At 48.0% G+C, this 17,616-nt stretch overlaps 1 protein-coding gene across 1 annotated transcript in view; it reads right to left on the reverse strand.

Annotated features, from left to right (window-relative positions):
- The window catches only part of BCR (BCR activator of RhoGEF and GTPase), a 191,775-nt gene that overhangs the window by 13,371 nt on the left and 160,788 nt on the right, over window positions 1-17,616 (reverse strand). The window contains exon 18 of the mRNA XM_029049806.2: window positions 500-559. Coding sequence (XP_028905639.1) covers window positions 500-559 — 60 coding nt within the window. The remainder of the gene's footprint in view (window positions 1-499; window positions 560-17,616) is intronic.

The raw sequence follows: 17,616 nt of genomic DNA on the forward strand, positions 1-17,616 counted from the left end.
TTCCCATCCATGCTCCTTGGGGATTGCCACCGTTTCCTGGAGCCAAGACCAAGAGTATTACTGCGAGGCAGAATGGTTTGGGCCTCCAAAAGAGCAAATACCAAGATTTACTTTATGTCCCATTCTGAATGGCCACAGGAAGTGAGTTCACAGCCATTTTGTATGCCTACCGTTTGTCTGAGGAACCACTACAGACAATCCAATGATGCCTCGTTAGGTTCCAGAAATTTCTTGGATGTGTGTTCATCTTCACTGTAAACTTACCCAAGGGACATTAGAGTATAACTACCAATGGATTATTTTTGGTAGTTGGTGATTTTTTTTCCCCATTAAAGGCACATTCCTCCTACGGCTGAATCCTGTCGTTAAAGAGCCTGACTTCTATTATAAAGCCTAATCTTCTCTGTCTTAAGAGTTCAAAACCATAATATATGTCGTTTATTTTTTCAGAATCCTTAGGTGAAGTGAGATAATGGCAAACACAAGCCCAGGAACTTACTCCATTCATTGAGATGACTGTCCGCTGCCAGTCCTTGTCCTGCAGTGCCTGGGGATCCAGCTGAAATACAAGGAGAAGGGAGTGAATAAATGCTTTCACATCAATCAATCAATGGTACTTATTGAACACTCAGTGTGCGCAGAACACCGAACTAAGTGCTTGGGAAAGTACAAGAGAGTCGGTGGACACATTCCCTGTCCACAGTGAGCTTATGGTCTAGTTTAAGTTTATGGTGAGAAGTAGTATCGTGTAGCGGGTAGAGCACGGGCCCGGGATTCAGGAAGTCAAGGATTCATATTCCGTCTCTGCCACTTGTCTGCTGTGTGCCCTTGGGCTTTCACTTCTTTGGGCCTCAGTTACCTCATCTGTAAAATGGGGATTAAGACTGTGAGCCCCATGTGGGACAGGGACTGTGTCCAACTTGCTTTGCTTGTATCCACCCCAGTCCCTAGTAGAGCGCCTGGCACAAAGTGAGTGCTTAACAAATACCATCATAATAATAATAAGTTCAAATCAGTTCAAATTCTTTCTTCCAAATCAGCCTATTAGTTCCTCATCCTATTTCTTCAAAAGACGATCCTGGTTGTCAACAATCTGACCCCAACGCAGGGTCTTTGACTAGCAGTATAGCAAAATCGGCAAAATCAATAGTGAACGAGGATCAGTCCAGTTTCCAGACTAGATAGCCGTCACCTAGAGTGCACACTACTTTGGCCCCAGTCATACAAAAAATGCTGCAAGTTCCCAAACAGAGACCGTTGTAAAGTCCTGGTTACTGTAAGGAACCACCCTAGAACATCAAAATCCTGTGATGTGATCTGGTTTTCATTGTGCTCTTAACTTTTTCAAAGCTCTCCCTGGGGTTTCACTTTACCGGAGCACAACTCACCCTCTCCCTGGATCTTAAAAAGGCAGTGCCAGGGTGACACATTATTCATTCAGTCATTCAATCAATCATATTTATTGAGTGCTTACTGTGTGCACAGCACTACACTAAGCACTTGGGAGAGTACAATCTAACCAAGCTGGCAGATCCATTCTCTGCCCACTTTGAGCTTACAGTCTTTAGGAGTGAGCTGCTGTTCCATTGCTTAACCCCAGGGATTGAGTTTGGGGGTAATGGGAGAGTCAGTCAATTGGATTTACTGAGTGCTCACTGTGTGCAGGGGACTGTACTAAGCACTTGGGAGAGTACAGTCGAACTATCTAAAAGACATATTCCCTGCCCACAACGAGTTTACAGTCTTGAGGGCATCCATCTGAGCAGTCAGGCCCCAGCAGCATTCAGTGTAGGGAGAGCTACCAGCCTAGATCCCAAATGAAAGAAAAGCCACCAGTGCAGGGCGATATCAGTCCAGCAGAAGAGCGGGTAGGTTGGTCACTTGGAGAGAGTGGACGGTTAGAAGATGGGGACCTCTCGGCGGCCGCTGCTTCTGCCTCATCCCAAACCCCTCTGGTCCTCATGGAGTCAGCACAAACATAAAAACACCCATAGCTATTCTCACAGAGGGAAACACATCAACACATAGACAGGTACACTTATTAACAGAAACCCAAGCCCGGTGAAACAGAAACTCAATGGGGGCAGAGTCACATACAGAAACAAACACACATGGACACTCCCCGTCCGTAAAACACATGAACACACAAACAGGGTCATAAATGCACAAGGATAGAGAAACACTCAAAGAGAACACAGGCACAAATAAACTTGGTGGGGAAGGAGGGAGAAAGGGAAAGAGAGAGGGAGAGAGATAGGGAGAGAGAGAGAGACACCCCCAGAAAGTGAACACAGGGTGGGGAAGCTGGGAGGACAAGTAGGGAGAAGAGAAGATGAGCAAATGAGGAGAGCGGTAAAGCCCGAAGAGTAACTGGAAGAGAAAAAGGAGGTTGGGGAGGAAAAGGAAGGGTGTGAAAAGACAGGAAAAAATACTTCGCAATCGCATGAATAGCTCCTAGGCCTTGACTAGTTATGTAAATATGCTTCTGTTGCTTACACTCAGGAATTTTTTATATTCTGTCTACTTGGCTTTTTGTCTGCCCATAGATTGTATTATCTGTAATAACCCACTCATTGGCTTCTCATTATCTCTTATTGCGATCCCCTCAGTGATTATCGCTATTCTTTATAGTGGGCACTCAATAAATACAATTGATAATAATAATAATAACTGTGGTATTGTTATGTGCATACTAGAAGAAGCATGGCATAGTGGATAGAGCACAGGCTTGGGAGCAAGAAGGTCGTGGGTTCTAATCCCGGCTCCGCCACCTGTCTGCTGTGTGACCCTGGGCAAGTCGTTTCACTTCTTTGGGCCTCAGTTACTTCATCTGGAAAATGGGGATTGAAACTGTGAGCCCAATATGGGACAGGGATTGTGTCCAACCTGATTCACTTGAATCCACCCTAGTGCTTAATAAAGTGCCTGGCACATAGTAAGCGCTTAACAAATATCATTATTATTATTATTATTATGTGCCAAGCACTCGACTAAGTGTGGGGCTAGGTACAAGATAACAGGTCAGACACAGTTCCCGCCATGTTGCTCATAATCTAAAGGGGAGATGGAACAGGTACTGAATCCTCATTTTAGAGATGAGGACACTGAGGCACAGAGAAGTCACCCAGCAGGCAAGTGGCAGAGCTGGGATTAGAACCCAGGTCCTCCGCCTCTTAGGCCTGTAGTCCTTCCACTGGGCCATGATGCTCTCTGAATATCAGATGAAAACCCACAGCATTCTAGTAAACCCCGAATCTCCCAGCTCCACCCTCCCTAGCAGGTCAAACATATGTGGTCTTCTAATCAATACTCCCTCCGCTCCTCTGCCCCGTCCAGAATAGTCGACCGAAGAACGGTGAGTCACCGGGGAGGCCTCAGGGGGATCAGCAGACCAGGCATCATCTCCAAACCATCCACCCAGAAATCCACGCTCTCTTCGCCCCACCCCACCCCCCGTGCCAGTTTACCCCACGAGATCACAGCGACCCCGAAGCCAAGCCCACCTTGCTCTTGCACAGTCTGGTATGAATGTGCGTCCACAGGGTGGTACTGCGAGGGCAGAGGCACTTTTCGGCAGAGGCGGCCTGCTTCCTGGCCGGGCAGCTGGGGTGAAAATAGTGGAAGAGCCTCTTCATAGTCCCGGGGCCAAGCAGCCCTTCCCTCATCCTCAACAAGCAGAGCCGGAGCCTCTCCGAGCGGCTATCCCCTCTCTGCCGGTAGTCTGTGGCTCTGCGTGGAGCCATGCTCTCTGTTACCTTTATGATTGGGGCTTTTCAGGAAGGACCCGCCCCCTCCGACGGGGCTTGCCAAGGTCGTGGCCAGTTGCTAGATTATTTTTTTTCCACTCTGGCATTACAGGAATTCCAACATGTCATGATTTCTCCCAAACCCAGAAGTAGTTTTGTTTCCTTCTGCTCAAGGGTTGATTTCCTACAAAGCATCCCACCTTTTAATATTCTGAGTAACCTTTCACTTCCTGAGCTCTTTCCGACGGTTTGCCTTTCTTTGGAAATTTAGGGTATCCCCGGGAGCCAAGGCCTGTGACTCAGAGGAGCTTTCGGGGCCTCCTTTAACTATCTCCTTTGTGACTCTCTTTTAGAACCAGAGGCAGCAGAAAGGCGTGCTAGAGACTTGCTTTGTTCCAAATTCCCCCAAAGCAGGGACAGTGGACCCATGTGCTCATTTTTATATATTTTTATTACCCTATTTATTTTGTCAGTGAGGTGCCCATCCCCTTGATTCTATTTATCGTGATCATGTTGTCTTGTTTTTGTCCATCTGTCTCCCCCGATTAGACTGAAAGCCCGTCATTGGGCAGGGATTGTCTCTATATCTGTTGCCAAATTGTACATTCTAAGTGCTTAGTACAGTGTTCTGCACATAGCTATACTACTATTGAATGACTGGATCCATGAGCCCCTAACATAATGACATTAGTTTTAGACTTTGCGGTACCAACCTGAACAGCTCTGGCCTAGTCCACTGAAACGTATCATGAAGTGCTTCGTACAAAGCTCTGCACCCAGTAAGCAATCGATCAAATCACCAATTGACTGAGAGAGTCATCTGCATCTATTTTTTTTTAAGTAGTGTCTGTTAAGCACCTACTTTGTGCCAAGCACTGTATTAAGTGCTGGGTAGGTACAAGCCAATCAGGTCCCACATGGGGCTCGCAATTTAAGTAGGAAGGGGAACAGGTATTGAATTCCCATTTCGAAGATGAGGGAATAGAGACTCAGAGAAGTTAAATGAGTGGCCCCAGGTCACACCGTAGGTACGTGGTGGAGCCAGGATTAGAACTCAGGGCCTCTGACTCCCAGATCTCTGCTCTTCCCGCTAGGTCACAATGCAGATGAGGTAACTGAGTCACAGAGAGAAGGTAAGCGACTTGCCCGAGGTCACACAGCAGGCGGGTGGGAGAGCCGGAATTAGACCCACGTTTTCTGAATTCCAGGACTGTGATCTTTCCACTAGGCCATGTTACTTCGTTGTTGTTGACCCCGGAGAGAATAATAATAACTACAATAATTATGGTACTTATTAAGGGCTTACTATGTGCCAAGCACTATTCTAAGCACTGGAGTAGATACAAGTTAATCAGGTTGGACAAAGTCCTTGTCTCACATCGGACTCACCCTCTTAATCCCACTTTCACCGAGGTAAATGAGATACAGACAAGTTAAGTGACTTGCCAAAGGTCACACAGCAGTCACATGGCAGAGCTGGGATTAGAAACCAAGTCCTTCTGACTCCCAGGCTTGTGCTTTATCCTCTAAACAGATGAGGGCATTTGGGAAACTGAAGGCAAGAACAATCCTGGGCAAGTTCCGCTCGTGAACGGCTCGACCGTACTCTGCCTGTGTAAATAAGCGCGGTACTTGTAGCTCCTGCCCCTCACCGTTGGGCTAGTTACACGCCTCCTTTCCCCATCCCTCCCCACTCCTTCCCACCTCCCACTAACCGGAGCGCCGGATATCGGGTCAGAAAGGCCACTTCCATCCCCCAAAGACTGGATCCTCTCCAAAGAGAACAGCATGTACTTAAGGGAGAGGAAGCAGGATAAGGATACCAAGGTTACCAGGACTGCGAACATCTCTTCTATTCTAAACAACAACAGAAAAAAAAAAACCACCCCCCAAATCCCACCAAACCAAAGTTGGCCTGCTTTTCACATTGTTATTTAAAGCACTAGTGAGATAAGCAAGTGAAAGAAAGAGGCGGAGCAAACACATCATCCAGCTGAGAGTGAGACTAGGAAATAACAAGAAGTTAAAGGGAAAATCGGAGTCTAATTTACATTAATCAGGAATTTACAGTAAAAAAAATCCAGTAATTAAGAGTCAAGAGCTGGCTGAGAGGAGAGAAGAGGAGAATGGAGGCAAGCCACTGGCTCTGTACACTGTGGACGGGGAGGGAAAATTGGCAGAGAAAAGCCTCAGTCAGGCTGTGATGAGGCTGATGGGGTGTATCCAGGGGGACCACTGGGGAACTGCCTGTCTTGCACCCCCGTTTTGATTCTAAGTGCCCCTTTAGGTGTTGCTGGTAGAGACCAGGACTGGCTGAGACGATCTGCCCCAGAGCTGCTAAACCCACTCTGGGTACTCACTCCCTCGGTGAACTCATCCGCTCTCACGGCTTTGACTACCATCTCTATGCAGATGACACGCAGATCTACATCTCCGCCCCTGTCCTCTCCCCCTCCCTTCAGGCTCGCGTCTCCTCCCGCCTCCGGGACGTCTCCACCCGGATGTCGGCCCGCCACCTAAAACTCAACGTGAGCGAGACTGAGCTCCTCATCTTCCCTCCCAAACCCGGTCCTCTCCCAGACTTCCCTATCACCGTGGATGGCACGACCATCCTTCCCGTCTCTCGGGCCCGCGATCTCGGCGTCATCCTCGACTCATCTCTCTCGTTCACCCCACGCATCCTATCCGTTACCGAGACCTGCCGGTTTCACCTTTACGATATTGCCAAGATCCGCCCTTTCCTCTCCACCCAGATGGCTACCTTACTGCTACGGGCTCTCGTTATATCCCAGCTAGACTACCGTGTCGGCCTTCTCTCTGACCTCCCTTCCTCCTCTCTCGCCCCGCTCCGGTCTATTCTTCACTCCGCTGCCCGGCTCATCTTCCCGCAGAAACGATCTGGGCATGTCACTCCCCTTCTTAAACAACTCCAGTGGTTGCCTATCGACCTCCGCTCCAAACAAAAACTCCTCACTCTAGGCTTCGAGGCTCTCCATCACCTTGCCCCTTCCTACCTCTCCTCCCTTCTCTCTTTCTACCGCCCACCCCGCACGCTCCGCTCCTCCGCTGCCCGCCTCCTCGCCGTCCCTCGGTCTCGCCCGTCCCGCCATCGACCCCCGGGCCGCGTCCTCCCGCGGTCCCGGAACGCCCTCCCTCCTCACCTCCGCCAAACTGATTCTCTTCCCCTCTTCAAAACCCTACTTAAAACTCACCTCCTCCAAGAGGCCTTCCCAGACTGAGCTCCTCTTCTCCCTCTACTCCCTCTACCACCCCCCCTTCACCTCTCCGCAGCTTAACCCTCTTTTCCCCCCATTTCCCTCTGCTCCTCCGCCTCTCCCTTCCCATCCCCTCAGCACTGTACTCGTCCGCTCAACTGTATATATTTTCATTACCCTATTTATTTTGTTAATGAAATGTACATCGCCTCGATTCTATTTAGTTGCCATTGTTCTTATGAGATGTTCTTCCCCTCGACTCTATTTATCGCCATCGTTCTCGTCTGTCCGTCTCCCCCGATTAGACCGTAAGCCTGTCAAACGACAGGGACTGTCTCTATCTGTTGCCGACTTGTTCATTCCAAGCGCTTAGTACAGTGCTCTGCACATAGTAAGCGCTCAGTAAATACTATTGAATGAATGAATGAATACATCATCTTAAGGAGCTCTAGATGAACTCTGGCAGAACTGGCACTCCAAAACACCAACCGGCCCAGTATTTTCCACTCAAGGTTTTGCCAGAATGAAAAGGAACCACACTATTTTATGGTATTTGTTAAGCACTTATTAAGTGCCAGGCACTATTCTAAGGGCTGGGGTAGATACAAAGTAAGCAGGGTGGACATAGTCCCTGTCCCTCATGGGGCTCACAGTCTTAGTCCCCATTTTACAGATGAGGTCACTGAGGCCCAGAGAAGTGAAATGACTTTGCCCAAGGTCACAGAGCAGACAAGTGGTGGAGCTGGGACTAGACCCCAGGTCCTTCTGACTCCCAGGCCTGTGCTCTATGCACTTCACCATGCTGCTTCTCTTATTTGAAGAGTACAGTTGCCCTTCAGATTGAAGACATCGTTGTGAGTGTCACCCAGAAAGCATCCCTGGAGTATTTTGTCCATGAAAAAACAATAATAATAATAATAATGTTGGTATTTGTTAAGCGCTTACTATGTGCCGAGCACCGTTCTAAGCGCTGGGGTAGACATAGGGGAATCAGGTTGTCCCACGTGGGGCTCACAGTCTTAATCCCCATTTTACAGATGAGGGAACTGAGGCACAGAGAAGTTAAGTGACTTGCCCACAGTCACACAGCCGACAAGTGGCAGAGCTGGGATTCGAACTCATGAGCCCTGACTCCAAAGCCCGTGCTCTTTCCACTGAGCCACGCTGCTTCTCTTAGTACCCCTTTACTGACACCTCTCCATTTGGGCAAATGTTGCTCACACCCTAAGAGGATGAGGGGCAAGTTATGCCCTACTCCAAGCAGGACACATGCTTGAGTTTTGGGGGCTATTTTTGCCATAGTGATGATGGTCTGTGCGGAGCCAATGCCCTCTCTCACCTGGGACCCGAAATCGTGCCCAGTGGCACCCACTGTGAGAGAGCTGGTAAGATGACAGGTGCCATCTGCTATCATGGAATCAGCCGATCAATCATATTTACTGAGCACTTTCTGTGCGCACAGCACCATACTAAGCGCTTGGGAGAGTAGAACCCAACAATATAACAGACCCATTCCCTGCCTACAATGAGTTTACAGTCTAGAGGGGGGAACAGAACATCTCCGAGACTTTAAGAGCAGCAGACCCCATGTCTGACTGAATATAGGATAAATCCCAAGTGGAATTAGAGACTTGGCAAATGTGGGAGGGGGGGGGACCAGGAAGTACACACTTTCTAGTCTACAAATGCCCATCCCTGAGTAAACATAGGTTTGGAAGAGACTCAGATCCCCTGGGGCTTAAACCTAAAAAAGCATGCTGCAGAAATCCTGCTATGTCTCCATGACGGTCTACCCAACTTTTGCTTCTCCTCATCAGAGCTCTGGCAGTGAGAAGCAGCAGCAGCACGTGGCCTGGTAGATAGAGCCCGGGCCTGGGAATCAGTAGGACCTGGGTTCTAATCCTGACTCGGCCACTCGTCTGCCGTGTCCTTGAGCAAGTCATTTCACTTCTCTGTGCCTCGGTTACCTCATCTCATGCAAGAGTAGCTAATGGAAAATGGACGGTTTCCAATCTGATCAGTTTGTATCTACCTTGGTGCTTAGTACAGCGCCTGGCATGAAGGAAGCACTACTTTATCAAGAAAAAAAAAGAGAGGTCAGGTACCAGCCTCTTGCCATGTGCTGCTGGAGCTTTCTAACTGGGCATAAAATTTCTTGGAGGATAGGAAAAGGAAAATAATAATAATGGCAGTAGCAATTAGCAGCAGACAGCGAATGATTAGAGAGGAGAAATGAAGCAAGGGAGGTGGAAAATGAGAATAAGAGTCCAGGCAACATGGTTTAGTGGAAAGAGCACAGGCTTGGGAGTCAGAAGGTCATGGGTTCCAATCCTGACTCCGACATTTATCTGCTGTATGACCTTGGGCAGGGCATTTCACTTCTCCGGGCCTGGGTTACCTCATCTGTAAAATGGGAACTGAGACTGGAAGTCCCATGTAGGACAGGGGCTGTGCCCAACCTGATTTGCTTGTATCCACCTCAGCGGTTAGTACAAGGGTCTGGCACACAGTAAGCACTTAAATACCACAATTATTATCCATTATTCATTCATTCATTCATTCAACAGTATTTATTGAGCGCTTACTATGTGCAGAACACTGTACTAAGTGCTTGGAATGTATAATTCGGCAACAGATAGAGACAATCCCTGCCCAATGATGGGCTCACAGTCTAAACGGGGGAGACAGACGGCAGAGCAAAACAGAATGAAACAAAAACAAGTCAACATTATCAAGATAAATAGAATCAAGGGGATGTACAACTCATTAACATCATCATGGAGAAGCAGCGTGGCTCAGTGGAAAGAGCATGGGCTTTGGAGTCAGGACTCATGAGTTCGAATCCCAGCTCTGCCACTTGTGGGCTGTGTGACTGTGGGCAAGTCACTTAACTTCTCTGTGCCTCAGTTCCCTCATCTGTAAAATGGGGATTAAGACTGTGAGCCCCACGTGGGACAACCTGATTCCCCTTTGTCTACCCCAGCGCTTAGAACAGTGCTCGGCACATAGTAAGCGCTTAACAAAACAAATACCAACATTATTAACAAAATAAATAGGGTAATAAATAATATATATAAATGAGCACAGTGCTGAAGGGAGGGGAAGGAGGAGGTGCAGAGGGAAAGGGGGGCTCAGTCTGGGAAGGCCTCTTGGAGGAGGTGAGCTCTCAGTAGGACTTTGAAGAGGAGAAGAGAGTTAGTTTGGCAGAGGTGAGGAGGGAGGGCATCCAGGACAGCGGTAGGACGTGGGCCAGGGGTCGATGGCGGGATAGGCGTGAACTGGGGACAGTGAGGAGGTGAGCGGCAGAGGAGCGGAGTATATGGCGGGGGGGAGTAGACAGAGAGAAGGGAGGCGAGGTAGGAGGGGGCTAGGTGATGGAGAGCTTTGCAAGCTGGGGGCCTGGGTCTGAGACAAGGACTGGGCCACTGACCCCCACTTATCCCCTCCCAGCCCTTCACACACGTGCCAGAGGAAAGGGACGCTGACCCCCGCCACCCCATCTTCTGCGAGCTGGGGGCTGTGACCGAGTCAAGAGGAGGGTCGCCGAACAACCCCCACCCTCGGGTTCTAATCCCAGCTCTGTCACTTATCTGCTGTGTAATCCTGGGCAAGTAAGTCTCTTAACTTCTCTGTACCTCAGTTACCTCATCTGTAAAGAGGGGATTAAGAATCTGAGCCCTAAATGAGACATGGACAGTGTCCAACCTGATTGCCTTGTATCTAACCCAGCCCCTAATACAGTGCCTGGAACGGAGAAAGCGCTTAATAAATATTATTAGAAAAAATCATGCCCCCCCACAGTGAAGGGGATTGGGTCACTGCCTCAAGAGCTGCAGTTCCAGGCTGACCCTTAGAACCTGCCCTTCTGCCCATGACTCCCCTACTCCAAACTCTTCCCTGCCTCTGGTCTTCGAAAAATATTTATGAAAAGCCAGGGGGGAACAGTCAACAAAACCCCAGGCGATCGAGGAAAAGAATGAGGGCTTGCTGGGCGGCACTTTCATGACAGAGCGACTGGTTGGAGCCCTTTTAGCTGTCAGAGGGTCTGGCCACAGGAAAACGACCCCCAGAAGCAGGCCTTGGCCTGCTGCTCTTAATCCCACGGAAGCAGTATATTGTTAAAGTGTTTCCCGACTTTCCGCAAGACGACTGAGAAGTGATATTTGGAGGTTTTTAAATGAACACTTGAGTCAAAGAGATTCCGAAATATGCACTAATTGAGAAAACAAATTCCATGAGAAAAAGACTCTCTTATGGTGGAAGCCCTTGCCTCTCCCCACCCAGACCAATTCATGCTCTTCCTTCCTCCCTGGATGCCGCGTCGAGCCTGGGTTAAAAAACAACTTGGCGCACAGAGCCCAATTTCCATGGGTCTCTACGCTGACTGTCGGCCGTCTGCTCAGGCATATGATTCATAAATCCCAGGCTGGGAAATCAGAAGCCTTTTTTTCCCCCCAATTTTTTATTTTCCAACGAAGCCAGGGAGGGCAGATATCGGACCTTCTCTTTCTATTCCTAGAAATGGACTTGAAATGAGACTTGAAATGTGAGAAACAGCACGGCCTCCGAGAAGCGGTAGGGCCTACTGAATAGGTAACAGGCCTGGGAGTCAAAAGTACCTGGGTTTTAATCCTGGTTCCACCGCTTTTCTGCTGGGTGGCCTTGGACAAGTCATTTAACTTCTCTGGGCCTCAGTCACCTCACCTGCAAAATGGGGATTAAGGCCTTGAGCCCAGGTAGGATATGGACTGGATCCAACCTGATTAGCCTATATTTACCCCAGTGCTTAATACAGTGCCCAGCACACAATAAGCGCTTATATACCATAAAAAAATGTTGGGTGGTTCATAAATACCTACTGAAGTCTTTGGAGTTTGGGGGACACTCTTTCCCTTCCACTTAGGGTGGTCCCAGATGGGACAGTAATGTTGTCATCATTTTGCAGAAGGGTTTGTGCTTCCTTTCCAGGCCCCTCTGAAATGGACTTCACTTTCGAACCACAGGACTCACCGCTACGAGCCGTTGTTCAAATCCAGGCTCTAGTGGCATATCAGTAATAAGAACTATAATTATGGTATTTGCTAAGCTTTTACTATGTGCCAGGCACTGTACCTTGTGCTGGGGTGGCTTAAAGCAAATTGGTCCCTGGCCCACGTGGGGCTCAAAGTCTCACTCCCCAATTTACAGATGGGGTAACTGAGGCACAGAGAAGTTAAGTGACTTGCCCAAGATCACACAGAAGACAAGTGGGAGAGCCGGGATTAGAACCCATGACTTTCTGACTCCCAGACCTGTGCTCTATCCACTACGCCATTCTGCTTCTTCTGCGAAGGGGACGGCCCAGTGTCCAGCTGGTTTACTGGCCACCCTAACCACACAAAATAAATGTGGGCCTTGGTTTAGACTCCATATTGATTTATCTATGAGTTTTTTCTTGAAATTGGCAGTGGCTAGCCTTGGTCAGCTCACCGGGAGCGAGGACATGGGACTTTGCCAAGGAAGATAAAAAGGAGAAAAGAGAGACACTACCCCAAGAGGATCCCAAAGTCTTCAAGATATGCCATTTTTTGACTCTCTCTTGGCACAATACCAGGGCTCCATCACCCTCTTCCAACACAGTAACGTTAATAATCATAATGGTGGTATTTGTTAAGCGCTTACTATGTGTTAAGCCCTTTTCTAAGCACTGGGGTAGATACAACTTAATCACGTTGGACATAGTCCCTGTCCCACATAAAGCTCACTGTCTTAATCCCCACTTTACAGATGAGGTAACTGAGGCCCAGATAATTTAAGTGACTTGCCCAAGGTCACACAACAGGCAAGTGGCGGAGCTCGGATTAGAACCCAGGTCCTTCTGACTCCCGGGCCCGGGCTCTAGCTTCCCACATAAGATCATCTCAAAATGCCTCCTGTTATGTTGCATAAGTTGTACACTCTAGTGTTTAAACTTGAAACCATGAAATTTGCTGAGAGTCAGGAGGAGAAATCACAGCTGCACGATTAACTGCAGCGTCAGGAATAAGTGTGTCTGAGACAGGCACAGAGGATGCTCTGTGCATACTAGACAAAGAAAATCAAAGGGGAAAATGTGGTTCTAATGCTTTCGCCAGAAACTGAAGCTACGTGTGACGGATATGAGTGGAAGCACAGTGTGTTACATAGGAAGGATTTTACACACTTCAGCTGAGATGAACAGCAGATTAAATTGCCACTGACCTGGAAGCTAAGAACTATAAAGGAGGTCCATTGTGATGTTTCTGCTTATACAACTGCCTTGGCTTACCAACTACTTAAAGGCTGATGAGCAGTTGAAAAAAAATTCACCATTTCTTTAGGGAAAAGACAAAAGTGCAAAATATACAGGCATCCACCGCCATCATCGATGTGGACAAGGTGCCATTACTTTTAATATTTTAATAAACAGAACAGAGAAGAAACCAAAGAGACAGTGGCTAATAAAAGAGTCTGGCATAAGAGGTCAAATTTCATGGTGATGTGTGCTGCCAATGGAAGGGAGATCTTCCCAAGAGTAATAATAATAATGATAATGACGACGATGATGACGGTAATAAAAAAAAGCACCTTACACTCAAGAGTATCTATGAACAAAGTCTAGAAAAAAATATGGAAAAATGTAGTTGCATTCAATTTGTTGACAATCTGGCAAGCTCCGGTTTCTCGGCAGTAAAAAGAGCAGTTTGACAAATTATTGGGGATTCAGATGGTTCTCTGGTTAGTGGTCACATGCAAATCTCATGAGACCATCAGGATATTTTGGGACTGCCATAGGGATTCACACAATCCCAGGCTTCTCCCTCATTAGACTATAAACTCCTTGAAGACAGGGATTAAAACCTACCAACTCTATTGTATTCTCCCAAAAGCTTATTACAGTGCTCTGCACCAAGTAAATGCTCAATAAATACAACTGATCGATTGATTGAGGGGGAGAATTTATTCAGTTCCTTAAAACTTTCCTTTAAACTTAAAGTTTCTGTTTGATGCTGAGATATGTGAGCAACCACTGGAGGTTTCTGAGGTGTGGGGAATTGTGGACTGAATGGCATTTTATAAAAATGATCCAGGGAGGGAGATATGGACTGGATTGGGGTAAGACTGGAGGACGGTGATGCAGTAGTCGAGGAAGGATATAATAAATGCTTGAACTAGCGTGGTTACAGTTTGGATGGAGAGGGAGGGGTGGGTTCTAAAGATGTTGTGAAGGTGGAACCGACAGGATTTGGAGACAGAATGAGTACGCATATTGAGTGCAAGAGATGAGTTGCAGAAAATGCCAGGGTGATGAGCTTGTGAGATGGGGAGTATGGTGGTGTTTGGTTTTGTTTTTTTAACAGTGATGGAAAAGTTGTGGGGAGGAGAGGGTGTGGGTGGGAATACAAGGAATTCTGTTTCCAACATGTTAGGCTTGTGGTGTTGGCGGCGTATCCACGTAGAGATATCCTGAAGGCAGAGGAAACGTGAGACTATAGAGAAGTCAATCAATCATTTTCTTACTGCGTGGGGAGCACTTGGGAGAGTACAATACACGGAGCTTCCTGGGGAGGTAGATTTGGGAATCACCTGTACAGAGATAATAATAATTACGGTATTTGTTAAGCGCTTACTATGTGCCAGGCATTGTACTAAGGGCTGGGCCCTGTACTAAGCGCTGAAGATGGTAGTTGAAGTCGTGGGAATGTATGAGTTCTCCAAAGGGTGGTTAAGCAGGTGGCTCAGTGGAAAGAGCCCGGGCTTGAGAGTCAGACGTCATGGGTTTGAATCCCGACTCTGCCACTTGTCAGCTGTGTGATTGTGGGCAAGTCACTTCACTTCTCTGTGCCTCAGTTCCCTCATCTGTAAAATGGCGATTAAGACTGTGAGCCTCATGTGGGACAACCTGATTACCCTGTAAATCTACCCCAGCGCTTACAACAGTGCTCTGCACATAGTAAGCGCTTGACAAATACCAACATTATTATTATTATTATTATTAAGCAGAGAATAGAAGGGGACCCAGACCTGAGGCTAGAGGGATCCCCACAATTAGGGGGTGGGAGGAAAAGGAGCAGTTGGCAAAAGAGACTGAGAAGGAACAGCCGGAGAGAAAGGAGGAGAACCAGGAGAGGACGGTGTCCGTGAGGCCAAAATATGGTAGTATGGTAGTGTTTCCAGGGAATGGGGATGATCCACAGAGTCAACCACTAAGGCAGATACAAGAGAATCAGAAAATTAAGTGACTTACCCAAGGTCACGGAGCAGTCAAGTGGTGGACTTGGGCCTAGAAGCTGGGTCTTCCGACTCAGACTCTTAGGATCTTTTCCACTAGCCAACTCTGTCTTTCTAATATATGGCCACTAGAACTTCATGCAGTAGTTCACGTGCAGATATAGCATTGTCTGAAATAGTTGGCCAAACCAGGGCTGGATTCAGGGAGCCAGGAGCTTGGAGCCAGGACCAGGGCCATGAATAATAATAATAATGATAATAATAGCATTTGTTAAGCGCTATGTGCTAGGCACCGTACTAAGCGTTGGGGTATCTACAAGGTAATCAGGTCAGATACAGTCCCTGTCCCACTTAGGGCTCACAGTCCTCATTCCCATTTTACAGATGAAGGAACTAAGGCACAGAAAAGTTAAACGACTTGCCCAGGGTCACACAAGCAGACAAGTGATGGAGCCGGGATTAGAACCCAGTCCTTTGACTCCCAGGCCCATGCTCTTTTCATTAGGCCATGCTGCTTCTCATTATCCCGCCTGTGCCACTTGTCAGCTGTGTGACTGTGGGCAAGTCACTTCACTTCTCTGGGCCTCAGTTACCTCATCTGTAAAATGGGGATAATAATGATAATAATAATAATAATAATGTTGGTATTTGTTAAGCGTTTACTATGTGCAGTTCTAAGCGCTGGGGGAGATACAGGGTAATCAGGTTGTCCCCACGTGAGGCTCACAGTTAATCCCCATTTTCCAGATGAGGGAACTGAGGCCCAGAGAAGTGAAGTGACTTGCCCACAGTCACACAGCTGACAAGTGGCAGAGCCGGGAGTCGAACCCATGACCTCTGACTCCGAAGCCCGGGCTCTTTCCACTGAGCCACGCTGCATCCCCTGTTGAAGACTGTGAGCCTCACGTGGGACAACCTGATGACCCTATATCTACCCCAGCGCTTAGAACAGCGCTCTGCACATAGCAGGCGCTTAACAAATAGCAACATTTTTATTATTATTATTAGAAGCAGCTTGCTCCACTGAACCTACGATAACCTGGCCGTGGCAAAGCTCTGCTCTTGTTTAGTTTTCAGTACTTTTCCTGGTGGTGGTGCCAAGCATCTTGTTGACTTTCTGGGCTGCCACTATATACTGAATCAATAACTTGGGGAAAAGGTTCTACTACGTTTCTCTACCTGTTCTCCTATTACAGCCAAGGCCACTTCCCTCCTCTAACGCCAGCCTACTCGCTGTACTTCGATCTTGTCTATCTCGCCGCTGACCTCTCGCCCACGTCCTCCCTCTGGCCTGGAACCCCTTCCCTCTTTATATCCGACAGACAATGACTCTCCCAACCTTCGAAGCCTTACTGAAGGGACGTCTCCTCCAAGAGGCCTTCTCATTTCTTCTCCCACTCCCTTCTGTGTTGCCCTGATTTGCTCCCTTTATTCACCGCCCACCCCCAGCCCCACAGTCCTTATGTACATATCTGTAATTTATATTAATTAGTGTACTCTTCCCAGTGCTTAGTACAGTGCTCTGCACACAGTAAGTGCTCAATAAAATGGTTGATTTGTTGATTGATTCTTGAGCCATGGCTGACGATTGAGAGTCCATTGTTGTGAAATCGCTTTGGGTGACTTTCCTCTCGGTGCACTTATCCTGTACCTGTTCATATTGCAGCTCATGAATCATCCAAGTCCCTTAATTTCTTGGTCCCTCAGTTTCTTCATCTGTAAAATGGGGATAAAATACCTATACTCCCTCTTTGACTGTGAACCCGTGTGGAACTGAGGCACAGAGAAATCAGCGAATTGCCCAAGGTCACACAGGAGAAAGTTAGCAGAGCCAGGATTAGAACCCAGGTCCTTTGACACCCAGACCCGAGCTCTTTCCACTAGACCACACTGCTTCTCACTTCCTCCCCAGCAGCCACAATCCCTGGATGATGAGCCATTCTTTCAGCCTTGAAGGTGCGAGATCCCAAACACACATAAGGAGCAGTATGGCATTGTGGATAGAGCACCGGCCTGGGAGTCAAAAGGTTATGGGTTCTAATCCCTGCTCTGCCACTTGCTGCTGAGCAAGTCACGAGAAGCAGCGTGGCTCAGTGGAAAGAGCATGGGCTTTGGAGTCAGGGCTCATGAGTTCGAATCCCAGCTCTGCCACTTGTCGGCTGTGTGACTGTGGGCAAGTCACTTAACTTCTCTGTGCCTCAGTTCCCTCATCTGTAAAATGGGGATTAAGACTGTGAGCCCCACGTGGGACAACCTGATTCCCCTATGTCTACCCCAGCGCTTAGAACAGTGCTCGGCACATAGTAAGCGCTTAACAAATACCAACATTATTATTATTATTAAGTCACTTCACTTCTCTGGGCCTCCGTTACCTCATCTGTAAAATGGGGATTGAGATTGGAAGCCCCATGTGGGACAGGGGCTGT

Source organism: Ornithorhynchus anatinus, chromosome 2, assembly GCF_004115215.2.
Source record: "Ornithorhynchus anatinus isolate Pmale09 chromosome 2, mOrnAna1.pri.v4, whole genome shotgun sequence".
Taxonomy (NCBI): Eukaryota; Metazoa; Chordata; class Mammalia; order Monotremata; family Ornithorhynchidae; genus Ornithorhynchus; species Ornithorhynchus anatinus.